The 21,549-nt window shown below is 40.2% G+C and overlaps 2 protein-coding genes and 1 long non-coding RNA gene across 3 annotated transcripts; 2 read left to right on the top strand and 1 right to left on the bottom strand.

Annotated features, from left to right (window-relative positions):
* The first annotated feature begins 1,419 nt into the window (after positions 1-1,419).
* Positions 1,420-4,771, top strand: cln5 (CLN5 lysosomal BMP synthase). The gene is made up of 4 exons (XM_085134515.1): positions 1,420-1,627; positions 2,786-2,960; positions 3,205-3,430; positions 3,949-4,771. The coding sequence occupies exons 1-4, from the start codon at positions 1,524-1,526 to the stop codon at positions 4,434-4,436; spliced, it is 993 nt and encodes a 330-aa protein (XP_084990641.1). The 5' UTR covers positions 1,420-1,523; the 3' UTR covers positions 4,437-4,771.
* A 1,054-nt stretch (positions 4,772-5,825) lies between these two features.
* On the bottom strand, positions 5,826-21,508 carry fbxl3a (F-box and leucine-rich repeat protein 3a). Its single transcript, XM_085134514.1, has 6 exons — positions 20,341-21,508; positions 13,631-14,243; positions 12,462-12,839; positions 12,212-12,334; positions 10,477-10,648; positions 5,826-9,344 (listed from the first exon to the last, which is right to left on the bottom strand). Exons 3-6 carry the CDS (start codon positions 12,837-12,839, stop codon positions 8,704-8,706), a joined length of 1,314 nt encoding a protein of 437 aa, XP_084990640.1. The 5' UTR covers positions 13,631-14,243; positions 20,341-21,508; the 3' UTR covers positions 5,826-8,703.
* On the top strand, positions 14,322-15,919 carry LOC146500409 (uncharacterized). Its single transcript, XR_014869690.1, has 2 exons — positions 14,322-14,610; positions 15,655-15,919. It is a non-coding gene; the product is annotated as an uncharacterized LOC146500409 (long non-coding RNA).
* Positions 21,509-21,549: the final 41 nt, after the last annotated feature.

The raw sequence follows: 21,549 nt of genomic DNA on the forward strand, positions 1-21,549 counted from the left end.
CACGCAGAGAAGAACGGCTGCTGCTGCTGCCATCATCATTTCTGCTACACTGGCAGGGCTAGGTTCATCGGATTTAAAGTGTGACCTCCTTTGACAGTATCAGCTTAAAGCACTTGTTGCAGGCTGCTGAGTTTGCATCTTTTGCTGTGAAGTACAGCCAGACTTTTGACCGCTTTGCCTTGGGCATTTTTAATCTGTAGCTCTGCTCTAAAAGAACGTACGTACCTGGACCCGCCTACTATCCTCGAAACGTAAAATGATTGGCTAGAATCTAAAGTGTATCATTCCATACCAGTTGGTGGCGGTAATGCACCTTTCAGTTGTTTGCCAACCGCCAATAGAAATGTAAGGAAGAAGAAAGTGTACCACAGCTCAGGAAAAAAAAAGCACCGAAATAAAGCACCGAAATGCGCGCTGCTTTTCGGTCTGGTTACTACCGTTTATGTCAGAACCGGTGCCATGATGGCACCGGATACCGGTACCCATCCCTACTCCTCAGGCGTCTTCACGGGACGCCTGAGAACTCTTAAGCAGCTAATCAAGCTAGCCTTGATGCGCTGAGGGAGCTCAAAGTAGTTTCGCATGGAAAGAAAGTGACATTGAGTTAGGAGGGGCTGGTTGGCTGTGTTAGAATGAGGGGGCGGAACCCTGAGCACAGCTGGACAGGTCTGTCATAGACGGACGTGGTGTCATTGGAGTTTCCATAGTTGGTCACGCCAAGGCAATTCCCCATAGTGAAACACCAAGTGAAGTTAGAAAAAGAACACATTACTGTTATTGTTTTTAGGAGAATCTGAACTTATTCTTACTGTTAACATATCAACAACAGCAAATGAAACTGGTATGTTAAACTAGAGAATGCATTTCCTGAAGAAAATACAGAGTGAATGCTGATAGCTCAATGATTTGAGTTCAATTTTTATAATTACTGAATTGTTGGTGAAAAAAATGTTTCGTGAGTTGAAATACACCGAATCATTCACCTGAAAGCCAAAGTCCACAACTGATGAAATTCTGCACTTTGGCTTTAAAGCTGAAGTTCACACAGAAGAAGTTGGAAAGTAAACAAAGATCTTTAAAATGTACATTAGAAAAACTGATTAATCACAAAAGAAAATTTGGAGCCATAAAACATCAGAATGAATATTGAAATATATTCATGCATGTTAATGATTTAAATATAATATTTAGATTTAACATTTAACACTTGGATTGAACCGCTAAAACTGTGTTTTAAATATAAATGTTACAAATATTTTGGTAAATATTGTAAAAAAAAAAAAACATGACTCAAAAACATTTTTTAGAAGGTTTTTAGCTAAATGTGGAAAAATTGCCATTAATTTCAGCATGTTTCAGTTTACAAACGGCGCCCCATATTCTTATCTGGTGTGGTCATGTGATTTGGTATCATCAACAAAACCATGTGATCTGTAATGAGGAAGTTAGAGGCGGTGAGTCATGGGAAGATAGTCATCTTCGTAACTGCTGCTTTTTGGTGTTTGTGTTTTTAGGGCTTCGACATGTTTCACACAGAGTTCGTTCTGGGATTCAAACTGCTCCTCTTTCTGCACTTCGTCGCTCAGTTCAGGATTAATGGACAGCAGAAGTGGCCCGTACCCTACAGGTATAAAGACCGCACACCTTTCCACGTTCACTCCGCTCTTTAGCGTTAAATCATGTGACAGATAATGAAGTACACTGGAAAAGGCGATCAAATAAACCTCGTTTTCAATTACGAATGGCCGCTTAGTCCGTTTTGATCAGTACAAAGTTCGCAACTTTTATGGTTTTATTCCTAGAAAGCGTGTCTATTCCGATGTTACACGTTGTTAAGAAGTTACACATGTTAAGAAGACATTTTGTGATTTTGTGTGTTCTTGTTGTCCCAATAAAGCCTTGTTTTAGACAGCAACCCGAGGAAGTATTCGTGGTACGTTCACGTGACTTAAAAATGTTGGAATCTGGAGTATCTCAGTTGTGCAGCAGAATTAGTGGAGTGGGTTTCATACATTTCCAAAAACGCGCTACAAAAATTTATGTAATGGCTCTGTGACCTTCTGTCATCAGCAGGCAGCTGTTCATCTAAAGTGGATGTGCCAGAAATTTCTGCTGCATTTCTGGCTGTTTCTACACTTTAACCTGCATTTGTGGATGGTATGGTGATAAAGACATCGATTTCTGGAAGTGTTCCTGAGCCTGTGCAGTGATTTCCATGAAAGAATCGTGCCTGTTTTTAATGCAGTGCTTCAGTATTGAGTTTTGGCCTTGGTGTTTGTGCTCAGAGATTTCTCCAGATTCTCTAAATCTTTGGATGACATTGTTGATTGAAAGTTTGAATTTACACTAAGGAACATTATTCTGAAAATTTTCCCAATTTTTAGACACCTTGTTTTGGGGATTGGTGAACCTTTCCCCATCTTTACTTTTCTCTAAGAAGCTCTTTTTGACCCGATTATGTTACTGACTTGTTGCCATTTAACCTAATTAGCTGCAAATTGTTCTTCCAGCTGTTAACCTATTTCCCCAGCCTTTTGTTGCCCCCATCCCCATTTTATTTCCTAAATTGGTACAGTCTTGTCAGTTACAACGTCTGATATACTTTCCATGTTGTATTGTGAATACATTTTTTTGAGGTTTGCAAATTATAACATAATTTTATTTACATTAGGATGATATTCTCATTTTTGTAGAGCAACAAAAGGTGGCTTAACATGAAGTAGTTTTGGGCTCGCAGCCACTTTAACCTTGACCAACCATCTGACATTTCTCATGTCACCCACAGGCGTTTCGATCGTCGGCCTGATGTGGACTCTTACTGTCAAGCTCTCTATCCGTTCTGCCCCACCGGAGACCCAGATGGACGGATTCCCTACATGAGAGACAGCGACACCATCTCGGTGTATCGGCTGCAGACTCCAGTGTGGGAATTCAAGTATGGAAGTTTGCTGGGAAAGTTTGTAAGTGTGTAATTTGAATTCTGAAATCTCTTTTTACAAGTCAGGGATAAAGCAAAAAGCACCAGGGCACATTTTTCTTTTCGTTTTTAATATTTTATTCTCTAAAACAGAAGTGAAGGGGCCGCTGTGTTCTGGCTAATAAAAATAGTCCCTCTGTTAAAACAGAAGTGCAGCTGCAGCTACATTATTCATAGAAACACACACACACACATAAAACCAGAGTATGTTTCTGTTCTCTTTACAGCACATTATGCATGATGCTGTTGGGTTCAGCAGTGCAGAGACAGGAGCCAACTACACCATGGAGTGGTACGAGCTGTTTCAGCTGGGCAACTGCACTTTTCCTCACCTCAGACAAGAAGTGTACGCACCTTTCTGGTGCAACCAGGGAGCTGCCTGCTTCTTTGAAGGCATCGATGATTTACACTGGTCACAGAATGGCACCTTAGAGAAAATTGGAGTAATCACAGGTAAGACTTGACATCTGTGCACAGAGAAGCCGACATAAAACTAGATATGTTACATCATCAGTGGATATGACTGGTGATAATGTGGATTTTTTTTTTTTTTTAAAGACTTTAATCAAATTCTGTGCATTTTACTACAAATATCCTGCAGAGCATAACCCCGAAACAGCTTATTTTGCTTTTGTAGTTGTAAAACTACAAAATTTGTACTTTGTATTGAGTCAGATACACATCCAGGGTACTTGGTAATCATGAAAACTGTAGAAAGACAGCATGTTGAAACAGAAATTCTGCATTGACTGTTTCACTGGCTTCAGGAGACCCTGGATATCTTCCAAAACCCAAAACAGGCAGTTCTGGTTTTGTGACTGATAGCTTGTCTTGTCCAGGGAGAGCTAGAGCACATCGAAGAATTAAATGCCTCAAACATATAAAATGTTTTTTACACTCTTGTCTTCTTGGACTTTCTGCTTCACACCCATTTTTTTCTGGTATTAACATGTTTTTCTTTAATTCTCCAGGGCAGCAGTTCAACGACATGGCCCACTGGGTGCAGGAGGACAACGAGACTGGGATCTACTACGAGACGTGGGCAGTTCGGTCTGACCCCAGCCCCAACGCCACGGTGTGGTTCGAATCCTATGACTGTTCCCAGTTTGTCCACCGCACATACAGGAAGCTTACAGAGCTGGGAGCCAAACTATCCAGTCGATCACAGACCAACTACACCAAGATCTACCTGTACAGCGGAGAGCCCACGTACCTCGGCAATGACAGCGCCATTTTCGGACAGCCTGCTCTGAAAAATCTGGCATCGGACATCCGTAAATTTTACCACACATTTAGGCCACACCAGACATTTGCAGATGCCATGATCAGTCTGCTGGAGGCTTTTGAGACGGTCGTGTTGGAAAGGAGCTTCTACTTCTACTACAACTTTGAGTACTGGCATCTGCCAATGAAACCTCCATATGTGCGGATTACATATGAAGAAGTGCCTTTGCCTTAAAATCCCACTACTAATTTTTTTATTTTATTGCTAAATATTATTAGCTGAAAGGCTAATGACAACAATATTAACACAAACTTCAATGAATGGTTAATTTTTTTCTTCTCTTTGGAAATGGCAGTCAAGAAAAAACGTTTCAACTAAGTTGTCACATGACTATGAAGTCCTTCAAAAGCTAAATACACCCCACGATTCAGTGGCTTGCAGAAGTAACTAGTCATTGTTTTCTATATGACTTACATATACGTTACATTACTGCATCATTACATTATTCATCAGTGCACAACCTTCCTAAGGTCCTGTGTAGCCTTTTAATCAGCTTGATGTCTGAACTGTGGCTGGGTCATAATAACAACAACAAAAATTCAGCTGTTTCGTTGTAGACTTGCTGCTGTGCTTGAGATCTCTGTCCACTTGGAGTATGCAATTTCAGCCAAGATTTAGCTTATATTCTAGTCAGATGGCCTCACATTTGTCACTAGAATACGTTGGTATACAGAGTTCATGGTTGGCTCAGTGACTGCAAGGTCCTCAGGTACTGTGGCTGCAAAACAAGCCCAAATCGTCACCCCTCCACCACCGTGCTTGACAGCTGGTATGAAAGATTTATGCTGATAACACGGTGCTGTGCATTATGGCCGCTTTGGTCTTATCTGTCCAAAGGACATTGTTGCAGAACTCCTGTGGTTTGTTCTGATGCAACTTTGCAAAGCTAAGTCATGCTGCCATATTCTTTTTAGAAAGAAGAGCTGCTCACACTTGCTGATGTTAATCAAGTGCATTTGATTAGCATCACCTAGCTGCTACTTAATTCCTATGGAAGCATTCAGGGTGTACTTAGTTTTTTGGAGGACCTGAGTCCTGTGAAAAGTTTCCACACAACTGTAGCTGTTCGAAAGGTTTCAATCATAAAGGATAAAACCTCACTTTCTTCAAGAGAAAATAGATTTTAATTTAGTATTTCTTACCAAGGAGCATTATGTACAGATCTGCTGAGTGTATTTCCTGCTTCATAACATTCTGTGTCTGTAATACCAGTTTAAAAGGTAAAAAAAACCCCAAAAAAACAGCACTTCTGGACTTTCCAGTGTTTAAATGTTCAGAAACATTTAGCAGGACTTTTCCTGGCCGAGAAGTGGCGTTTGTGGGTTGTTATTTTTGGATATATGATGACCAAAAAGAGACTTCTTGATAAATAAAAGATACATGTACAACCCCACCCTTTTCCCCCCTTTACTCATTTCTTCTTGTTATTTAAGAAATAATAATTTAAGAAAACTGTTCATACATCTTCTCATCTCAAATGCAACCCATTTTTATAACGGAGTCCTTTTATGGAGTTTAACTACGTGTGCCTTCGGTTAATAAAGAAAAATAATTACATGAAAGTTGCACAGAGTACATTCACAAATTTTTATTACAGTGTGAGACCACATGTCCAAAACAATTTTAATTTCAAGACAGGTGACCAGTAAAGCAAAGCAGACAAAGCTTTTGTCATACAGAAGCAAAACTAGAAGAGAGTGTTTAACACCTGTTAACTCCCAAATAAAGTTCAAATTATAATTATGACAATCATTTGTGACAAAATTTAAATAATGCTCTCTCTCGGTCAGCATTTACCATGTGAAGCATTTTTTTCCCCCAGCCGAATATTCCAATAAAAGCAAATACAGACAAGCTCTCAGTGAAAATAGGCTTCACGTTAGGGCCACTGTTTAATGCACTGCACACATTTTCAAATAAAATAACCAGGAGATGTGTTACTGTACCCTTCAGATGCTAATGTACATGAGCACAGATATCCACTTCTTCAGTGATGAGAAACAAATACTGTGAAGAGGCTATATTCATTCAATAATACTAAGAAGCACCTCTTGCAACAAGTCTCTCAGTTATTGTATATGAAATAAAACTTGAGTAAAAAGGAATGAAATCTGGCAGAAATAAACTACATTTTTATTGACATGCAGTGCTGCCTTAAGGTTTGTCCACTACCAAAACCCTTTAAATATTTAATATGTATACGCCATAAATGCATTCCCCCCCCCATCTTCCTCGCATTACCCCAAGCAGTTGTATGGCAGATGACCGCCCCTCCCTGAGCCTGGTTCTGCGAGAGGTTTCTTCCTGTTAAAAGGGAGTTTTTCATTCTCACTGTCACCAAGTGCTTGCTTATAGGGCGTCACATGATTGTTGGGGTTTTCTCTCTATTACTATAGTTTTGCCTTGAAATATAAGGCACCTCAAGGCAACTGTTTTTGTGTGTTTTGTTAAAAACACACACAAAAACAGGGTCTTTTTCCACTACATTAAAGGGAAAAAGTAATAAAATCCCACCAAGGATTGAGAGCTTGTGGTAGTGGACTCAAAACATTAGGACCACCTGTATCCAACAAAACCACGGCGACAATAGGTGGAAGCTAAACCCAGCTAAACAAAGAAAAATACCACTGCTGGTTGCTTTTGTTTAACTGAAAAACTGAAATTCATTAAAAAAAAAAAAGCATAATCCCTATTAATCAATTACAGTTTTTAACTTCTCTAGTGGATATAGTATGAAAAAGATCCATCTAGTAAAGGATAGCTTGCACTCTGGTTTTATAAAAGACAAGCCATCGGTTAAGGAAACTTCAAACCCTGACAGAGGGTGAAATAAAGAAATACATTTCTACTCATAATAATCAAACACACAGCGTTTTTATATACAGATGCATTTGACTTCCTTCTTAAAGGAAAAAAACAAAACTGTTTCACTCATCTGACTTGCCAACCCTCTTTCGACTGAAATGAATGGAACACAAGAAAAATCTGCAGACAGTGTTTATAATGGGTGAATACTGCTTCCTCTCATGTATACAAGATAGTCCACATTTGTTTCCTCCTCATGCTAATTGGAAGGGCAGATATCCACAACAGAGAACCAGGGTTTAGAGCTTGAACAGGCAAATACCAGAAGATACAAATGAAACCTACATAAAAAATATTTTCATTTTAATGCATCTGAGAAACACAAATGGGTTGGATTTGCATTTCCAGCATGCACTGTAAGCCAACAGCCATACAAACTAGTCTACTGAATCATTACAAATTAATCTGAGCGTGAAGAACTGAGACCGCTGATCTCTACCCTCCAAATTCAGACATTTCTGTGCACTATTTACATAGAATTATTTGATTGTTTTAATTAGAGCTTTACAACTTCAATATGCAGCACTTGGGGATTTGACTCAACAAAGCCCCAGAACAGTATAAATAATCACCATATTTGGTCTCAAGGACCAGGTGTATTCCATCTATCATTTGGTATTCATCTAAGGTGCTTAAGAAATCTAAAACTGTACATAAACCTTTTTCCAAAATAGATAAAATCATTTGTCAGGGCAATTTGTGTTTGATGCAGGGGGAGAAAAAAAAAACACTCCTCAAAATATAACTTTGAGAAAAAATAAAAATCAATGACATCAATCAACACTGTACACCTTCACGTCACAATTTAGACACCTATATACACATTTCTTTTTCTCTCCACCATCTTCCATTTGTTCAACAATCGTGTTTTGTGAGACACGACTGGAGCTCCCCAGGCGAGGAGGACAAACAACACAACCACTGTTCTTTAAATTAGGTTAAAATGAGGTGTAGGACCCAGCTACTCTTCTGCAAAATTCAGCCACTCATGACAAATACACCTTCTGTCACATCCTATGTACAGACAACTATGCGGTCAATGCCATATTGTCTTACAGAGTGCAGAGCTGCTATCTCACACCGGATTTATGTAGGCCAAGTGGTAGCGTAACAACATGCAATAGTGCACCTAATTGTCCCAATTTACTGCTCAATGTTGGAAAACATGTAAACACCCACCTGCACGTTCACACATAAATGCACATACTCACACACCCCTCTCACAACACAGGTTATCATACCCAGCCTATAAGGTACATATAGCTCCATTTGCAGTTATAAAAACATTGCTTTTTAGTTAAATTTCCTCTTCTGTGGGTTGAAGCCAGCTTGCTGAATTCCATCTACGGATTAAGCCGAGCAGGAATTCTGTGGCATTTCCATGATAATGTGATAACATTGTGTTGTTGTCGAGTCCCACATTACATCCCTGCCCTGCTAACGAGAGTTCAGCAAGTTCATGCTCGCCATGCTGTCATCGAGCTTCCCAGCTGAGGCTTTTCAACGCAACATGGAGGCAATGATTGTTCCGCACCACAAACCCGACATACTGAACTCTGAGCACAGGCTTCACTCTCTACCAGGTCGGCATCATGTCTGGGAACCAGACCCGGCCCAGGTGCTTCGACACCTCCCAGTGAATCTCATCCAGGGAGTATTTATGATCTGGAATCAGTACCTCCTCCATGATGGACAGCTGGGACAGTCGGCGGCCGCACATTTTGACAAACTCCACAAACGCGCTGCAGGACACTTCGCACTCACCCAGGCCGATGGCTGACAGCTGGGTGCAGTGTTTGGCGATACGGATCAGCTCCTCATCCAGAGGACGCAGGCCGTTGGCGCACACGACCAGCTCCACCAAACGAGGGCAGTGGAGGCCCACTCGGCCCAGGACCTCTTTGCTCACTGAGCGCCCAAAGTAAAGGTGTGTGACCGGGATTTCCTCATTAAAGAAGGGGCCGAACTCATCCTCATAGAGGAAGAAGTACATGACCAGGTTAAATTTGGGCGAGTGCCGCATCATAGCATCCCAGCTACTCTTCTTGATGGTGTGGAAGTGCTGCCCGGGGTTTTCGCTCACCACATCAATTCGCAAGTGTTCCAGGTGGACGTGCTTCTCAGAGGAGAGCGCCAGCAGGAGTTCATCACTCAGGAGGTGGTAGTTTAGCGCTAGCTCTCGGAGCCCGTGACACTGGTCTGCCACACACAGGATTCCTAAAAGCACAGGCAGATCGTTTCAAATAATGCGACCAATTCTCAAATCGTGTTTTCACTTTCAATCAAAAAACAGGTTGACTGCATCCTCCTGACAAGTTTCAGTTTAATCAGCAATCATATTAGCTCAGAATTTCAGGAAGAGGATTTCTCTCATAATCTCAGATGGTCCCTCATCAGACCTACAAATTGAAGGATGGTCTAAATGTACTGAGTCATTGAGGTTAAAAGTTAGTCTCCCACTACCAGTTTTACAGACATAGTTTTAAATCTTCTGTTTGTTTTTTTTAAATAAAGAAATAAAGTTCAGCTATCAACTCATCAGTTATGTCAAAACCTAAACAATTTATCTCTCTGAATAAAGTTCTATGTGATTTTGTGAATTTCAATCAATGCAGCGTGAAGTATACAAGTCTTGAGCCACCTCTCGTTTTTTTATACGTTCCTCAAAAATGTAAAATATGTGCAGCAGTTTATTCAAACATTGACGCATAAATGGAAACGCCATGCATAAGGCAAATACAGAGTCTGTGCAACAATAAAGGTGATCACCTTTGGTATGATCACTTTTATTCTTCAACACAGCCTGAACTCTGTTATGCAAACTTTCCTGAAGTAGCCTTCAGCAATAGCTCTCCAGGATTCTTGAAGGACATGCTAATTGTTATCTTTGGATGTCGGCTGCCTTTAATGCTGTGGGATCATCTCAACAGAACACTATGTAAAGATGAGTGTTTCAACAGCTGAGAAGGCCAATCAATGATTGATGTGTTTTTCTAACCAGGCATTTTATGTACACAAGATATAGTCATCCTTTGAGTTAGGTGCCTTTTTATGCTTGAGATGATTCATAGGTCAATGTTATAAACAAAAACATTACTTGGAAAATGTTCAGGTACAAGGACTGTAAAGCAGCCAATGTCTGAAGAAAAACTTTGAAAAGACCTTCAGAAGGTCTGACGAACTACTGATAATGGCCACTTTTTTTTCCAATGACACCCAAATTCTGTCTTTCTTTTTTTAAGCAAAACAAAGCAATGAGTTGTCTCAAGACTTTTGCACAGCACCATACTCATTTTCCATTCATGCTGGAAGTAGAAAATAAATAAAAACACATGCACTTAGACTGTACCTGCAGGAGAGACGTGAGGGCAGCTGCTCATTTTCAGCAGTTTCAGGGTGTCGCTATTGTTGGCCACCAGCACCTTCAGAGATGGATCATCAACTGGCGTGTCGTCAATCTTCAGCGAAGACAACGATTTGGAGTTGACGAACACCACGGTCAGGGCGGAGATGAAGTGAGACTGTGGAAGGACAAACATTACACATTGAATTGTAACGATCTTTAAACCTGACTGATGCCTTCAAAATGCCAGATTTAATCAACTGTGTCTGGAATGATATTTTACCCAAACATAATCTGTCCCACTAACATACAGTTTTTTTGGTGGGCCTGGTACGTCAGGCAGGCCTCTGTCATGGCTCACACACCACTATTTGTAATTACTGAGACAACCTTAAACTTAGGAATCTGCTACATATAACAATACAAACACAATCTGCAATCTGAGTACAGTAAGAAACCATAATCTAATCACAATTAGTGGGTTAAGATTACATACAAATTTAATTTGTAGATTTAATCTATAGACAAGGTAAATAAATTTGAAATAAAGAAATGCGAGGGTGTGTTCATTTGTGTCTACTGCATGGGTGGACCTCTCTGTTTGAATTAATCTTAAGCTTTGGTGCTGCAGACAGCTAGACTGCATACATCTGTATTACAAACTGAGGACAAGGAAATGAGGAAATCTTTTTGTGCAAAGCATTGGAAGGGTGTCTATTTGACTTTATGGTACATATTATAATAGCAAAAAAGTATTTATGATGAAAATGATGTGATGTCTTATTATTTTCCAAAATGTGGAAAAAACAAGTCTTTGTTTTTTTGCATTCAGCTTTCTTTTGGTTTAAATCCTTCAATCAAATGTCCCCTCTGACAGAATGTGAGTAATAATGGCAATTTGAGAACTTTCTTTGGAGAAGTTCAGAAGATTTTATTATGCCAAAAGGTGTTTTCGCAACTTGGCAACCAGCACCTCATTGTGAGAAAATCGAAGAACAACACGTCCTCTAATATTTTTCCACAGTCACACAAAAAGCAGCACAGGCTGTGAGAGGCTTAAGCTGTCTTTAAAACAGAAGCTAAAAAGAGCACACCCTTGTGAACGAGTGAGGCCGTTTGCACGTTTCAAGTTCTATGACGTCATCACAGGTTCTTAAACAGCTTTTGAGATCTTTGTGACATTCAAGAGTTCATAAACAAGTGATTTTTTTTTCTACTCTAATTAACCTAAAAGTTCTTAAACCTGATTTTGAAATATTCAAAAGAATTCAACTAAGATTGTTAAAAACTGGCTCAGGAGCTCAAAGGTTTTAAAACGTGAACTGTGATGACAGTGGTGTCATGTCATGATGTCAGTTTCTACAGATAGCAGAACGTGCAGCAGGTTCCAATCCTTGATAAAGGATTAGTTTGCTCAATGACATCTAGATTCCATGAAACCTGAATGTAATTGGTTCAAGGAATAGAGCTCATGATATGTAAATAAAGAAAGTCCTGTGTCCTTTTGAAAATGTGGGACTGATAATAAAAGTGTCATTTTCCATGCATAAGAATTATTATTATTATTATTATTATTATTATTATTATAAGAATGATGCTTTTGAGACCCAATCTCAGATAAGATGAGACTATGGATAAGAGGGGATGTACACTAAAACAAGAATTCATTTGATTTTGCTTACAAATCTAAAGAGCAGGACACTGTAAAGACCCAGACTTCTCGTGATTGTGTTAATTATACCTTTGGAACCTCCATGAAACTGGGCCTGGCTGTAGAGATGAGGCCCAAGGTCTTCAGTGAGCAGTTCACCAACTGTGAAAGAATGTCACAAGCCGCCTCTGCAGACTCCATACTACTGTCAACCTGATAAGAACAAGGAAAAGATTGCATATCACTAAAAAAAAAATCAAAGAAACAGTTTAAAACAGAAGCTGCTTATGAACGTTTGAACCCAGAATGAGGACACACACGTTTACACAGACATTTTTACCTTGAAGCTGACATACTGCAGGTGATTGGAGTGCCTCTTTATGATCTGCTTAATAAGATCTGGATGTGTGGCTTTTAGGTAAGAGCTGGCTGGCTGGTTGAGCTCAAACTCAAAGCATCTCCACAGCTCAGGCATGTGGAAGGCTTGGTTCCACCCACGGCACACCTGGGAGGCATAAGCCCGGTCCAGCAGTGGCAGGTACTGGAAGATATGCAGCAGGAGCTCCTGAGGCAGCCGTGCCCAGTTACAGTCCAGCGACTCAGCCACATCTGGCTCCGAATCCTCGCTCAACTGATTTCGCACCTTCTTGCAAACCTCTGCTGGACTCTCACAGGAGGAGTCATCGCTTCCCTCCTCTCCTCCTTTCATCCGTTTCATCTTTTACAAAATAAAATGCACAGATTAATAAATCTACACATGCACATTACTTTAGAAACGTGTGCCCATTTGTTTTAACAATTTTCTGAAAGGTTTCTAATCAAGGACGTCACGAATCAATAAGCTCTAGCTGCAGCCCTGCTGTCCCTGCACTAACAGGTGCAGATTAAATGTGCATGTTTACCACTCTGACGCACTCTGCAAAATAATTAAAACATTCCTAGCAGCTATCATATTGTGCAGATGGTAGGTCTGCAGACATTCCAGCTTTTTAAAAAATCTCAGTCTGTTTTCATCCCCTCATGTTTGTGTTTCTCTGAATAATCATCATTTTTCCAAAGTACAACAATTAAAGCCTTTAACTGTTGGATTTGTACCGCTCGTTAACGCTCACACTAAAGTTGCACCGCATGTGACACTGCGTATTTCAGAGGAAACGTGACTGAGGTGACGTTACAAACACAGCCACACAACCTTACTTAGGGAAAAACAAACAACAACATTGGGCTTGTCAGTGCTATGGTTACAATGAACGCACACAAATGCAATAAAGTGGCTCGTAAAGTTAGCAAGCTAACAGAGGAGTAAATGCAATCGCTAACCAAGTTAATGATTGCTTATTTATTAACGTAAAAGTGTGTTACAAGCTAACAGAGCGACTTAGCTAACTGGTGCTGCAAATTCACTTGATTCGCTGCAAATATACCAAACCCCACTGTACTCACTGGTCATTCATACCAAGTTCTATTGACATTCATTATTTATTTACTAGTGACTACAGTGGCTCTTACCTTGTTGTTTACACACAGCTAGCTTGCTAGCTGTTAGCTAGAAAATCCGACAACTGACTCGACTCTTCAGCCCGGGCCGACGCTGGTAAAGTTCATCCGCAGCACCCAGGTAACACGCATCGGAGCACGATAAGAGAGCCGTCGGGAAAACGAGAACGAACGAGAAATGTTTTCAATGAAGAAACACACACCTCCGCTCGGCTGACCTAATTCCTTCGCGGGAGTTACAGAGCGCCCCCCCTTCTCCGCCAAACCCGAAATGGCGAAATGTTGTCGTGACAGCAGCGGTGCATTATGGGATACATAATGCAAAATGGCTGTTGGTAAAGATCGTCTCCGTTTGAGTAAAAACTCACCCGACTCCTAATAAAATAAAACCGTATACAGCGTGTTTTCCTGTTGGGAGCCTTCATAACGCAATGATTATTTCTAGAGAGCAACAAAATATAATACTGCTTGTTTGAGAAGATTGTGTTTTTGAATACAGTAATACTGTTCCAGAGACAGAGAGGTCGACATAAACTACAACTAAAATAACAAAATCCATCTAAAATGCACGATGATGGTGACAAAGTGGTGAGGTGGGATAAAATCAGGGGTCTGCTCTGATCCCCTTCTTACGGTGGCCCTGAGAGGCCAAACGGACTGCAACTTCAAACAACACTTACAAAAAGAAAAATGCTGCAAAAAGAAAAACACCTGCCAAAAGAAAAATGCTGCAAAAAGAAAAAACACTTGCAAAAAGAAAAACACTTGCAAAAAGAAAAATGCTGCAAAAAGAAAAGCGCTGCAAAAAGAAAAGCGCTGCAAAAGCACACACAACACAACGGAAATAGGAAAAAACACAACGGAAATGTTTCTGGGGAGACAATAACCGGACGGACCAGTTGCACGAACCAAAACATGCTAACAAGTGCACTGGGACTGGGAGACACTTCAACGAAGTGGAAGCAGAGCGGCCAAAGAGTAAACTTTCAAAAGTAAGTTCTGAATATTATGTCACTTATTTATGTGCAAATGTTTAATAACGAGGAACATTAAAACATTACTGTTGGCCACATGCCGGCAAAGTTATGTGACATTAGCGATGTTTGTACTTTCAGCGTTTACTTTGTTTTAAAGTCTTTACTTTATACGGCGTTTGATAGTCGACCTTAATCTTACAGAGAATGTGATGATTTTGTGGATAATTAAAGTCAGTCATACATCCACAAACACAACAGGCTGAAAGTCAGTGATGCTGCTCGGTTTGCAGTCCTGAATATCACGGCACAAGCAGGATTCACTGCACTGTTAATGTTAGCTAAGTTATATTGCTGCCTCTGTTCGGTGGTGTTGAGCCAAACGGACTTTAACGTGTGTTTGAACGAGCTGACGGTTCACTCATTGTAGCGACTTCCACAGTCGCTAGAGGCCGGGGATGGAGCCCGCCTATTTGCCTGACGCGCTGTCAACTTTAGCAATAATGCGAGAGGTGGAATTGTTTGCTTGTTTATTAAAGTGTTTACAGAGTAATGTCATCTCGAGATTTGGACTCTTACAACGTCACAGGCTCTAATGTAACAAGACGAAACATGTTGTGCAGCGGTCAACAAAAACTACGGCTACCCAGCCCTCCTCTCTGTCAAAATCAAAACCAGTGAATGACAGACTGACAACGCCCTCTTAATGTCACCGCTAGCACCCACGTGACTCCCATTACACATCACCATAGCAACCAAACAAATGAAAACCCAGTGGTCATCAAAAAATTCAATACATTTAATTATGGTTCCTACACTCATTAAGCTGAAAGAAAGATGCTTTAATCACAGCAGTCACACATGTGTCCACTGTACCAGCTGGGAACTCTTCTTGTTTAGCACTGGTAATAACACAAAATCCTTCTGTTTGTAGCAGTGTATACACCTGAGACTGTCACCTGTGTGTCTGTCCTGCACTCTCTCTCTGTTTCTTTCGCTCTGATTGTGGAATAAAAGTATGAACATGTATTTATAAGTTACACTTGTGTTTGAATCCTGCAGCTTATCACACATTTGATTTCCATGTGTGACGACTGCAAGTGTCCAGAGTGAGGACAGACTGAGGGACCCACTGCTGCACATCATCTGTGAGGCTTTGCACCCCCAATGATCCACCAGGACAAACTCAGCAGTGTGTGAGGAAGAGGAAGAACCAGCAGCAGCTGACAGATGGAGAGAATAGACAGACTGTTCCCTGTTTGTGAAGGACTGCTAGGAAAGTTTAGAATAACTAATTGTCTGTCCTGAATCAGTCTTATTAGGTAATGTTCAAATAATGTTATCATCCCAGTGTTTGCAGTGTGGGAGAAAGTACTCAGGGCCTTCAAGTTACACACTATGAAAGGCAGCAACAAGTTTAATGTTCAGAAACCTAAAGTATGTATCAGCAGCTGAATGGAGCTAAAAATAAATGTTTGTTTCAGTTCTATGAAGCTTTGAGTATTTTGGATCAGTAGTACTGCTGTGTTTGTTGCATCATATCGCTGTAATTGTTTATATGCTTTATATATTCTGAGGTAATTTGATCTATAGTGTTATATCATATTCTATAAGGATGTTATGTGTTTGTATACTTTCTGCCCAGTTTGACCCATTTAGCAGAAGTCAGCCTGTTTAAGGCTCTGATATCTATTCTGTATGACTTAAAGCAGTTATGACATGGTCTGATTTTCTCACCCAATAAAGGAATATTTCATATATCAGTCTACTCTTCATTCTATCAGAAACAGTTATCACAGCTCGTACATTTGCTTCTTCCACACATATATGTAAGCATTGAACCAAATTTAGTAATGCCAACATATTAAAAGAACAATATTTGTCTCTTATATATAATACATCCATATATACACTGTCACAGATACTTGTCTTTAAGTGAAGATTTAAGGTGATAGGAAATATAAATAAATGCAACTTGAATCTTTACTGAAGCTCAGTGTTTGACACAGAGTTCACTCACATGTGCTGTACCAGTGTACTTGCACATGTGATGTGACAATAGAAGTGATTTGATTTTAGAGTTCAAGCTCACTGCTGTAATAACTTATAATGATTAATATAATAACTATAATATTGGCCATCTCATATTTACACTGACTTTAGTCTCATGAACAACATTAACTATTTGTTATTTACTAGCTAATCTTATATGACTGTTCAGTACAGATATGAAGCCCAACAATCATGTTTTACAGTCCTGTGGTCTCAGCCTCAGATACTTATTAAATCACACAAAGCTCGTGTAGAAACAAACAAACGAACAAAATATGTTCTCCTTCATTTCTGTCAACCACACGTTTCCCGCTATCATGGTTGCTAGGCAACCTGGGCAGCGCGACGGAGGCTAGACCGTCCCATTCAGTGTTGCCAACTTAGCGACTTTGTCGCTATATTTAGCGAGTTTTCAGACCCCTAAAAAAAAAGACGTGAAAGCGCATATCGCTTTTACTCTCAACAAGCAGCGGGTGCTGTAACGCAGTCAGTTCTTCTTTTACTCTTTTACTCTTATGCTGTTTTGTGGATCACAAGGTTTAAAACTACTTATAAACACACACACAAAGTAACTCCACCAGAGTGCCTATTTCGGGTCACTGCCGGTCCAAGCCCGGGTAAAGGAGCAGGGTTGGAATTGTGACATTAAAAAAACAATAATTGCTCAAATAAATTTAATTTGTAGTTCTAAATAAATTCTAAATGCATTTAGGACGTTTTTTACTCACTTTATGTCTCTTCCACGATGTTATTTCTCTCTCCGACAACATAGATTACAATAACATTAGCACGACCAATTATGCAAATTAGGTGATGACGTCATTTAGCGACTTCTAGCGACTTCTAGGACAGCCAATAGCGATTTTCCTTACTGAGGAGTTGGCAACACTGGTCCCATTTCATAAGCCTCACACTTCCGGCCTTAGCGGTCTTTGAGTACGCGGCCCTTCAGGACCGTTGAGGCTGCGTACTTTAAGGCTGCAGACCCTGAATTGGGATACAGCAATTCAGGGACTGTTTCCCAATTCAGGGTCTGAAATGGGGCGGTCTAGCCTCCGTCGCGCTGCCCAGGTTGCCTAGCAACCATGATACTAACAGCTGGAAAAGTTTCATACAGCTTTGTTTGACAGAAATGAAGGAGAACATATTTTGTACATTTGTTTGTTTGTTTCTACACGAGCTCTGTGTGATTTGATAAGTATCTGAGGCTGAGACCACAGGAGTGTAAAACATGATTGTTGGGCTTCATATCTGTACTGAACAGTCATTTAAGATTAGCTAGTAAATAACAAATAGTTAATGTTGTTCATGAGACTAAAGTCAGTGTAAATATGAGATGGTCAATATTATAGTTATTATATTAATCATTATAAGTTATTACAGCAGTGAGTTTGAACTCTAAAATCAAATCACTTCTATTGTCACATCACATGTGCAAGTACACTGGTACAGCACATGTGAGTGAACTCTGTGTCAAACACTGAGCTTCAGTAAAGATTTAAGTTGCATTTATTTATATTTCCTATCACCTTAAATCTTCACTTAAAGACAAGTATCTGTGACAGTGTATATATAGATGTATTATATATAAGAGACAAATATTGTTCTTTTAATATGTTGGCATTACTAAATTTGGCTCAATGCTTACATATATGTGTGGAAGAAGCAAATGTACGAGCTGTGATAACTGTTTCTGATAGAATGAAGAGTAGACTGATATATGAAATATTCCTTTATTGGGTGAGAAAATCAGACCATGTCATAACTGCTTTAAGTCATACAGAATAGATATCAGAGCCTTAAACAGGCTGACTTCTGCTAAATGGGTCAAACTGTGCAGAAAGTATACAAACACATAACATCCTTATAGAATATGATGTAACACTATAGATCAACTTACCTCAGAATATATAAAGCATATAAACAATTACAGAGATATGATGCAACAAACACAGCAGTGCTACTAATCCAAAATACTCAAAGCTTCATAGAACTGAAACAAACATTTATTTTTAGCTCCATTCAGCTGCTGATACATACTTTAGGTTTCTGAACATTAAACTTGTTGCTGCCTTTCATAGTGTGTAACTTGAAGGCCCTGAGTACTTTCTCCCACACTGCAAACACTGGGATGATAACATTATTTGAACATTACCTAATAAGACTAACTAATTGTCTGTCCTGAATCATTCTAAACTTTCCTAGCAGTCCTTCACAAACAGGGAACAGTCTGTCTATTCTCTCCATCTGTCAGCTGCTGCTGGTTCTTCCTCTTCCTCACACACTGCTGAGTTTGTCCTGGTGGATCATTGGGGGTGCAAAGCCTCACAGATGATGTGCAGCAGTGGGTCCCTCAGTCTGTCCTCACTCTGGACACTTGCAGTCGTCACACATGGAAATCAAATGTGTGATAAGCTGCAGGATTCAAACACAAGTGTAACTTATAAATACATGTTCATACTTTTATTCCACAATCAGAGCGAAAGAAACAGAGAGAGAGTGCAGGACAGACACACAGGTGACAGTCTCAGGTGTATACACTGCTACAAACAGAAGGATTTAGTGTTATTACGAGTGCTAAACAAGAAGAGTTCCCAGCTGGTACAGTGGACACATGTGTGACTGCTGTGATTAAAGCATCTTTCTTTCAGCTTAATGAGTGTAGGAACCATAATTAAATGTATTGACTTTTTTGATGATCACTGGGTTTTCATTTGTTTGGTTGCTATGGTGATGTGTAATGGGAGTCACGTGGGTGCTAGCGGTGACATTAAGAGGGCGTTGTCAGTCTGTCATTCACTGGTTTTGATTTTGACAGAGAGGAGGGCTGGGTAGTCGTAGTTTTTGTTGACCGCTGCACAACATGTTTCGTCTTGTTACATTAGAGCCTGTGACGTTGTAAGAGTCCAAATCTCGAGATGACATTACTCTGTAAACACTTTAATAAACAAGCAAACAATTCCACCTCTCGCATTATTGCTAAAGTTGACAGCGCGTCAGGCAAATAGGCGGGCTCCATCCCCGGCCTCTAGCGACTGTGGAAGTCGCTACAATGAGTGAACCGTCAGCTCGTTCAAACACACGTTAAAGTCCGTTTGGCTCAACACCACCGAACAGAGGCAGCAATATAACTTAGCTAACATTAACAGTGCAGTGAATCCTGCTTGTGCCGTGATATTCAGGACTGCAAACCGAGCAGCATCACTGACTTTCAGCCTGTTGTGTTTGTGGATATATGACTGACTTTAATTATCCACAAAATCATCACATTCTCTGTAAGATTAAGGTCGACTATCGAACGCCGTATAAAGTAAAGACTTTAAAACAAAGTAAACGCTGAAAGTACAAACATCGCTAATGTCACATAACTTTGTAGGCATGTGGCCAACAGTAATGTTTTAATGTTCCTCATTATTAAACATTTGCACATAAATAAGTGACATAATAGTTTACTCTTTGGCCGCTCTGCTTCCACTTCGTTGAAGTGTCTCCCAGTCCCAGTGCACTTGTTAGCATGTTTTGGTTCGTGCAACTGGTCCGTCCGGTTATTGTCTCCCCAGAAACATTTCCGTTGTGTTTTTTCCTATTTCCGTTGTGTTGTGTGTGCTTTTGCAGCGCTTTTCTTTTTGCAGCATTTTTCTTTTTGCAGGTGTTTTCTGAAGTTGCAGTCCGTTTGACCTCTCAGGGCCACCGTACCTTCTTGTTGGCAATGGTGATAGGTTAACCAGAGACTCTGATGTTTAGGGAACAGGTGGAAGAGAGCCCTGAGGTGGCGGTATGCTCTGGAGGGAAGAGGGGGTGAAAGCTAGTAGAAGATGACAGATTGCATGTGTGTTAATAAGAGGGAGAGGAGAAACAGTGGAGCTATCAAGAAGAGGATTTTATATGCCTGTGTCCAACCATCCAAAGCAATGGCCAGTGCACAAAAGAGGTGAAGAAGGATAACTGCAAAGGGAATGTTTACAAGATGGTTTGGACTTGCTGATATTAACAAAAAGACAGGAGGTTGAGGTGAAAGAGACGCTTAGATTTTCACTTCATTAGAAATTAGTATGTCAGAGGGACAGCTCAGCTGGAGACGTGCAGTGAAGCAATATATCCACAATTCCTTCTTGGAGAGTGGATATATTGGACAAAGGAGGTTGAATATGGAGCTGCCAGACAGGAGGAAAAGAGGAAGACCAAAGAAAAGTTTCAGTCTGGTCAGAGTATAGCCCTGCACACAGCAAAATTCATCCTGCTACTCCTGTCAGCAATAAACACCAGGGGCGCCATACTGAGAGGGGCTCTGCAACAGACCTGCAACCTATGCATGGTGCCAGTCTCTTACTCATCTTCCAGCAGTGCACAGACATACATGCACCTTTTTACTGCACATGTGCCCAAGAAACTTCAACAGGATAAAATAAGAAAAAGTTAGTGTGCTTCATTAGTTAATGTTGAATTCTGCACTTAAGGTGCAAGTCTGGAAACTTTTGAAATGCATTAAAGGTATGTGTTATTTAATGCTGCTCAAAGACTAAATCTTTCAACCGTCACACTATTATAGTCAGTATGACAAACCTAACATTTTGAATCTATGATAGGATAACTCATTCTTTTACAGTTTCCCCTCTCTTCATTTGCACCGATGTTTTAGCTTTTCCTCTGAGTCGTGAATACAGAAATGTGACCACTCATTAACGGATGACACGGTGTTTACTTTGCGAAAACAGAGAACCTGGTTTATTACCATTTGACTCCATCCACCACAGATATTACAGAGCAGATTCACAAGTATGAAGCTTTTTTTTTTTTTTTTTTAAATTTAAACAGCAGCTGCTTTGTTTCCATATTCCACCCCCTGACCTCCCCTCTCCCTCCCATTACCCCTGCCTCCTAATAGGGAAAAGCATTACAGGTGCA

Source organism: Neolamprologus multifasciatus, chromosome 16 (genome assembly GCF_963576455.1).
Source record: "Neolamprologus multifasciatus chromosome 16, fNeoMul1.2, whole genome shotgun sequence".
NCBI lineage: Eukaryota > Metazoa > Chordata > Actinopteri > Cichliformes > Cichlidae > Neolamprologus > Neolamprologus multifasciatus.

Bases quoted from the DNA above. Each gene is read 5' to 3' on its own strand.
- cln5 (XM_085134515.1), top strand. From the start codon at position 1,524: ATGTTTCACACAGAGTTCGTTCTGGGATTCAAACTGCTCCTCTTTCTG. The intron at 1,628-2,785 runs GTATAAAGACCG...TGTCACCCACAG, and splicing joins AAGTGGCCCGTACCCTACAG to GCGTTTCGATCGTCGGCCTG. The intron at 3,431-3,948 runs GTAAGACTTGAC...TTAATTCTCCAG, and splicing joins GAAAATTGGAGTAATCACAG to GGCAGCAGTTCAACGACATG.
- fbxl3a (XM_085134514.1), bottom strand. From the start codon at position 12,839: ATGAAACGGATGAAAGGAGGAGAGGAGGGAAGCGATGACTCCTCCTGT. The intron at 12,335-12,461 runs GTAAAAATGTCT...TGTTCTTATCAG, and splicing joins TGCAGTATGTCAGCTTCAAG to GTTGACAGTAGTATGGAGTC. The intron at 9,345-10,476 runs GTACAGTCTAAG...CTGTGCTTTTAG, and splicing joins CCCTCACGTCTCTCCTGCAG to GAATCCTGTGTGTGGCAGAC.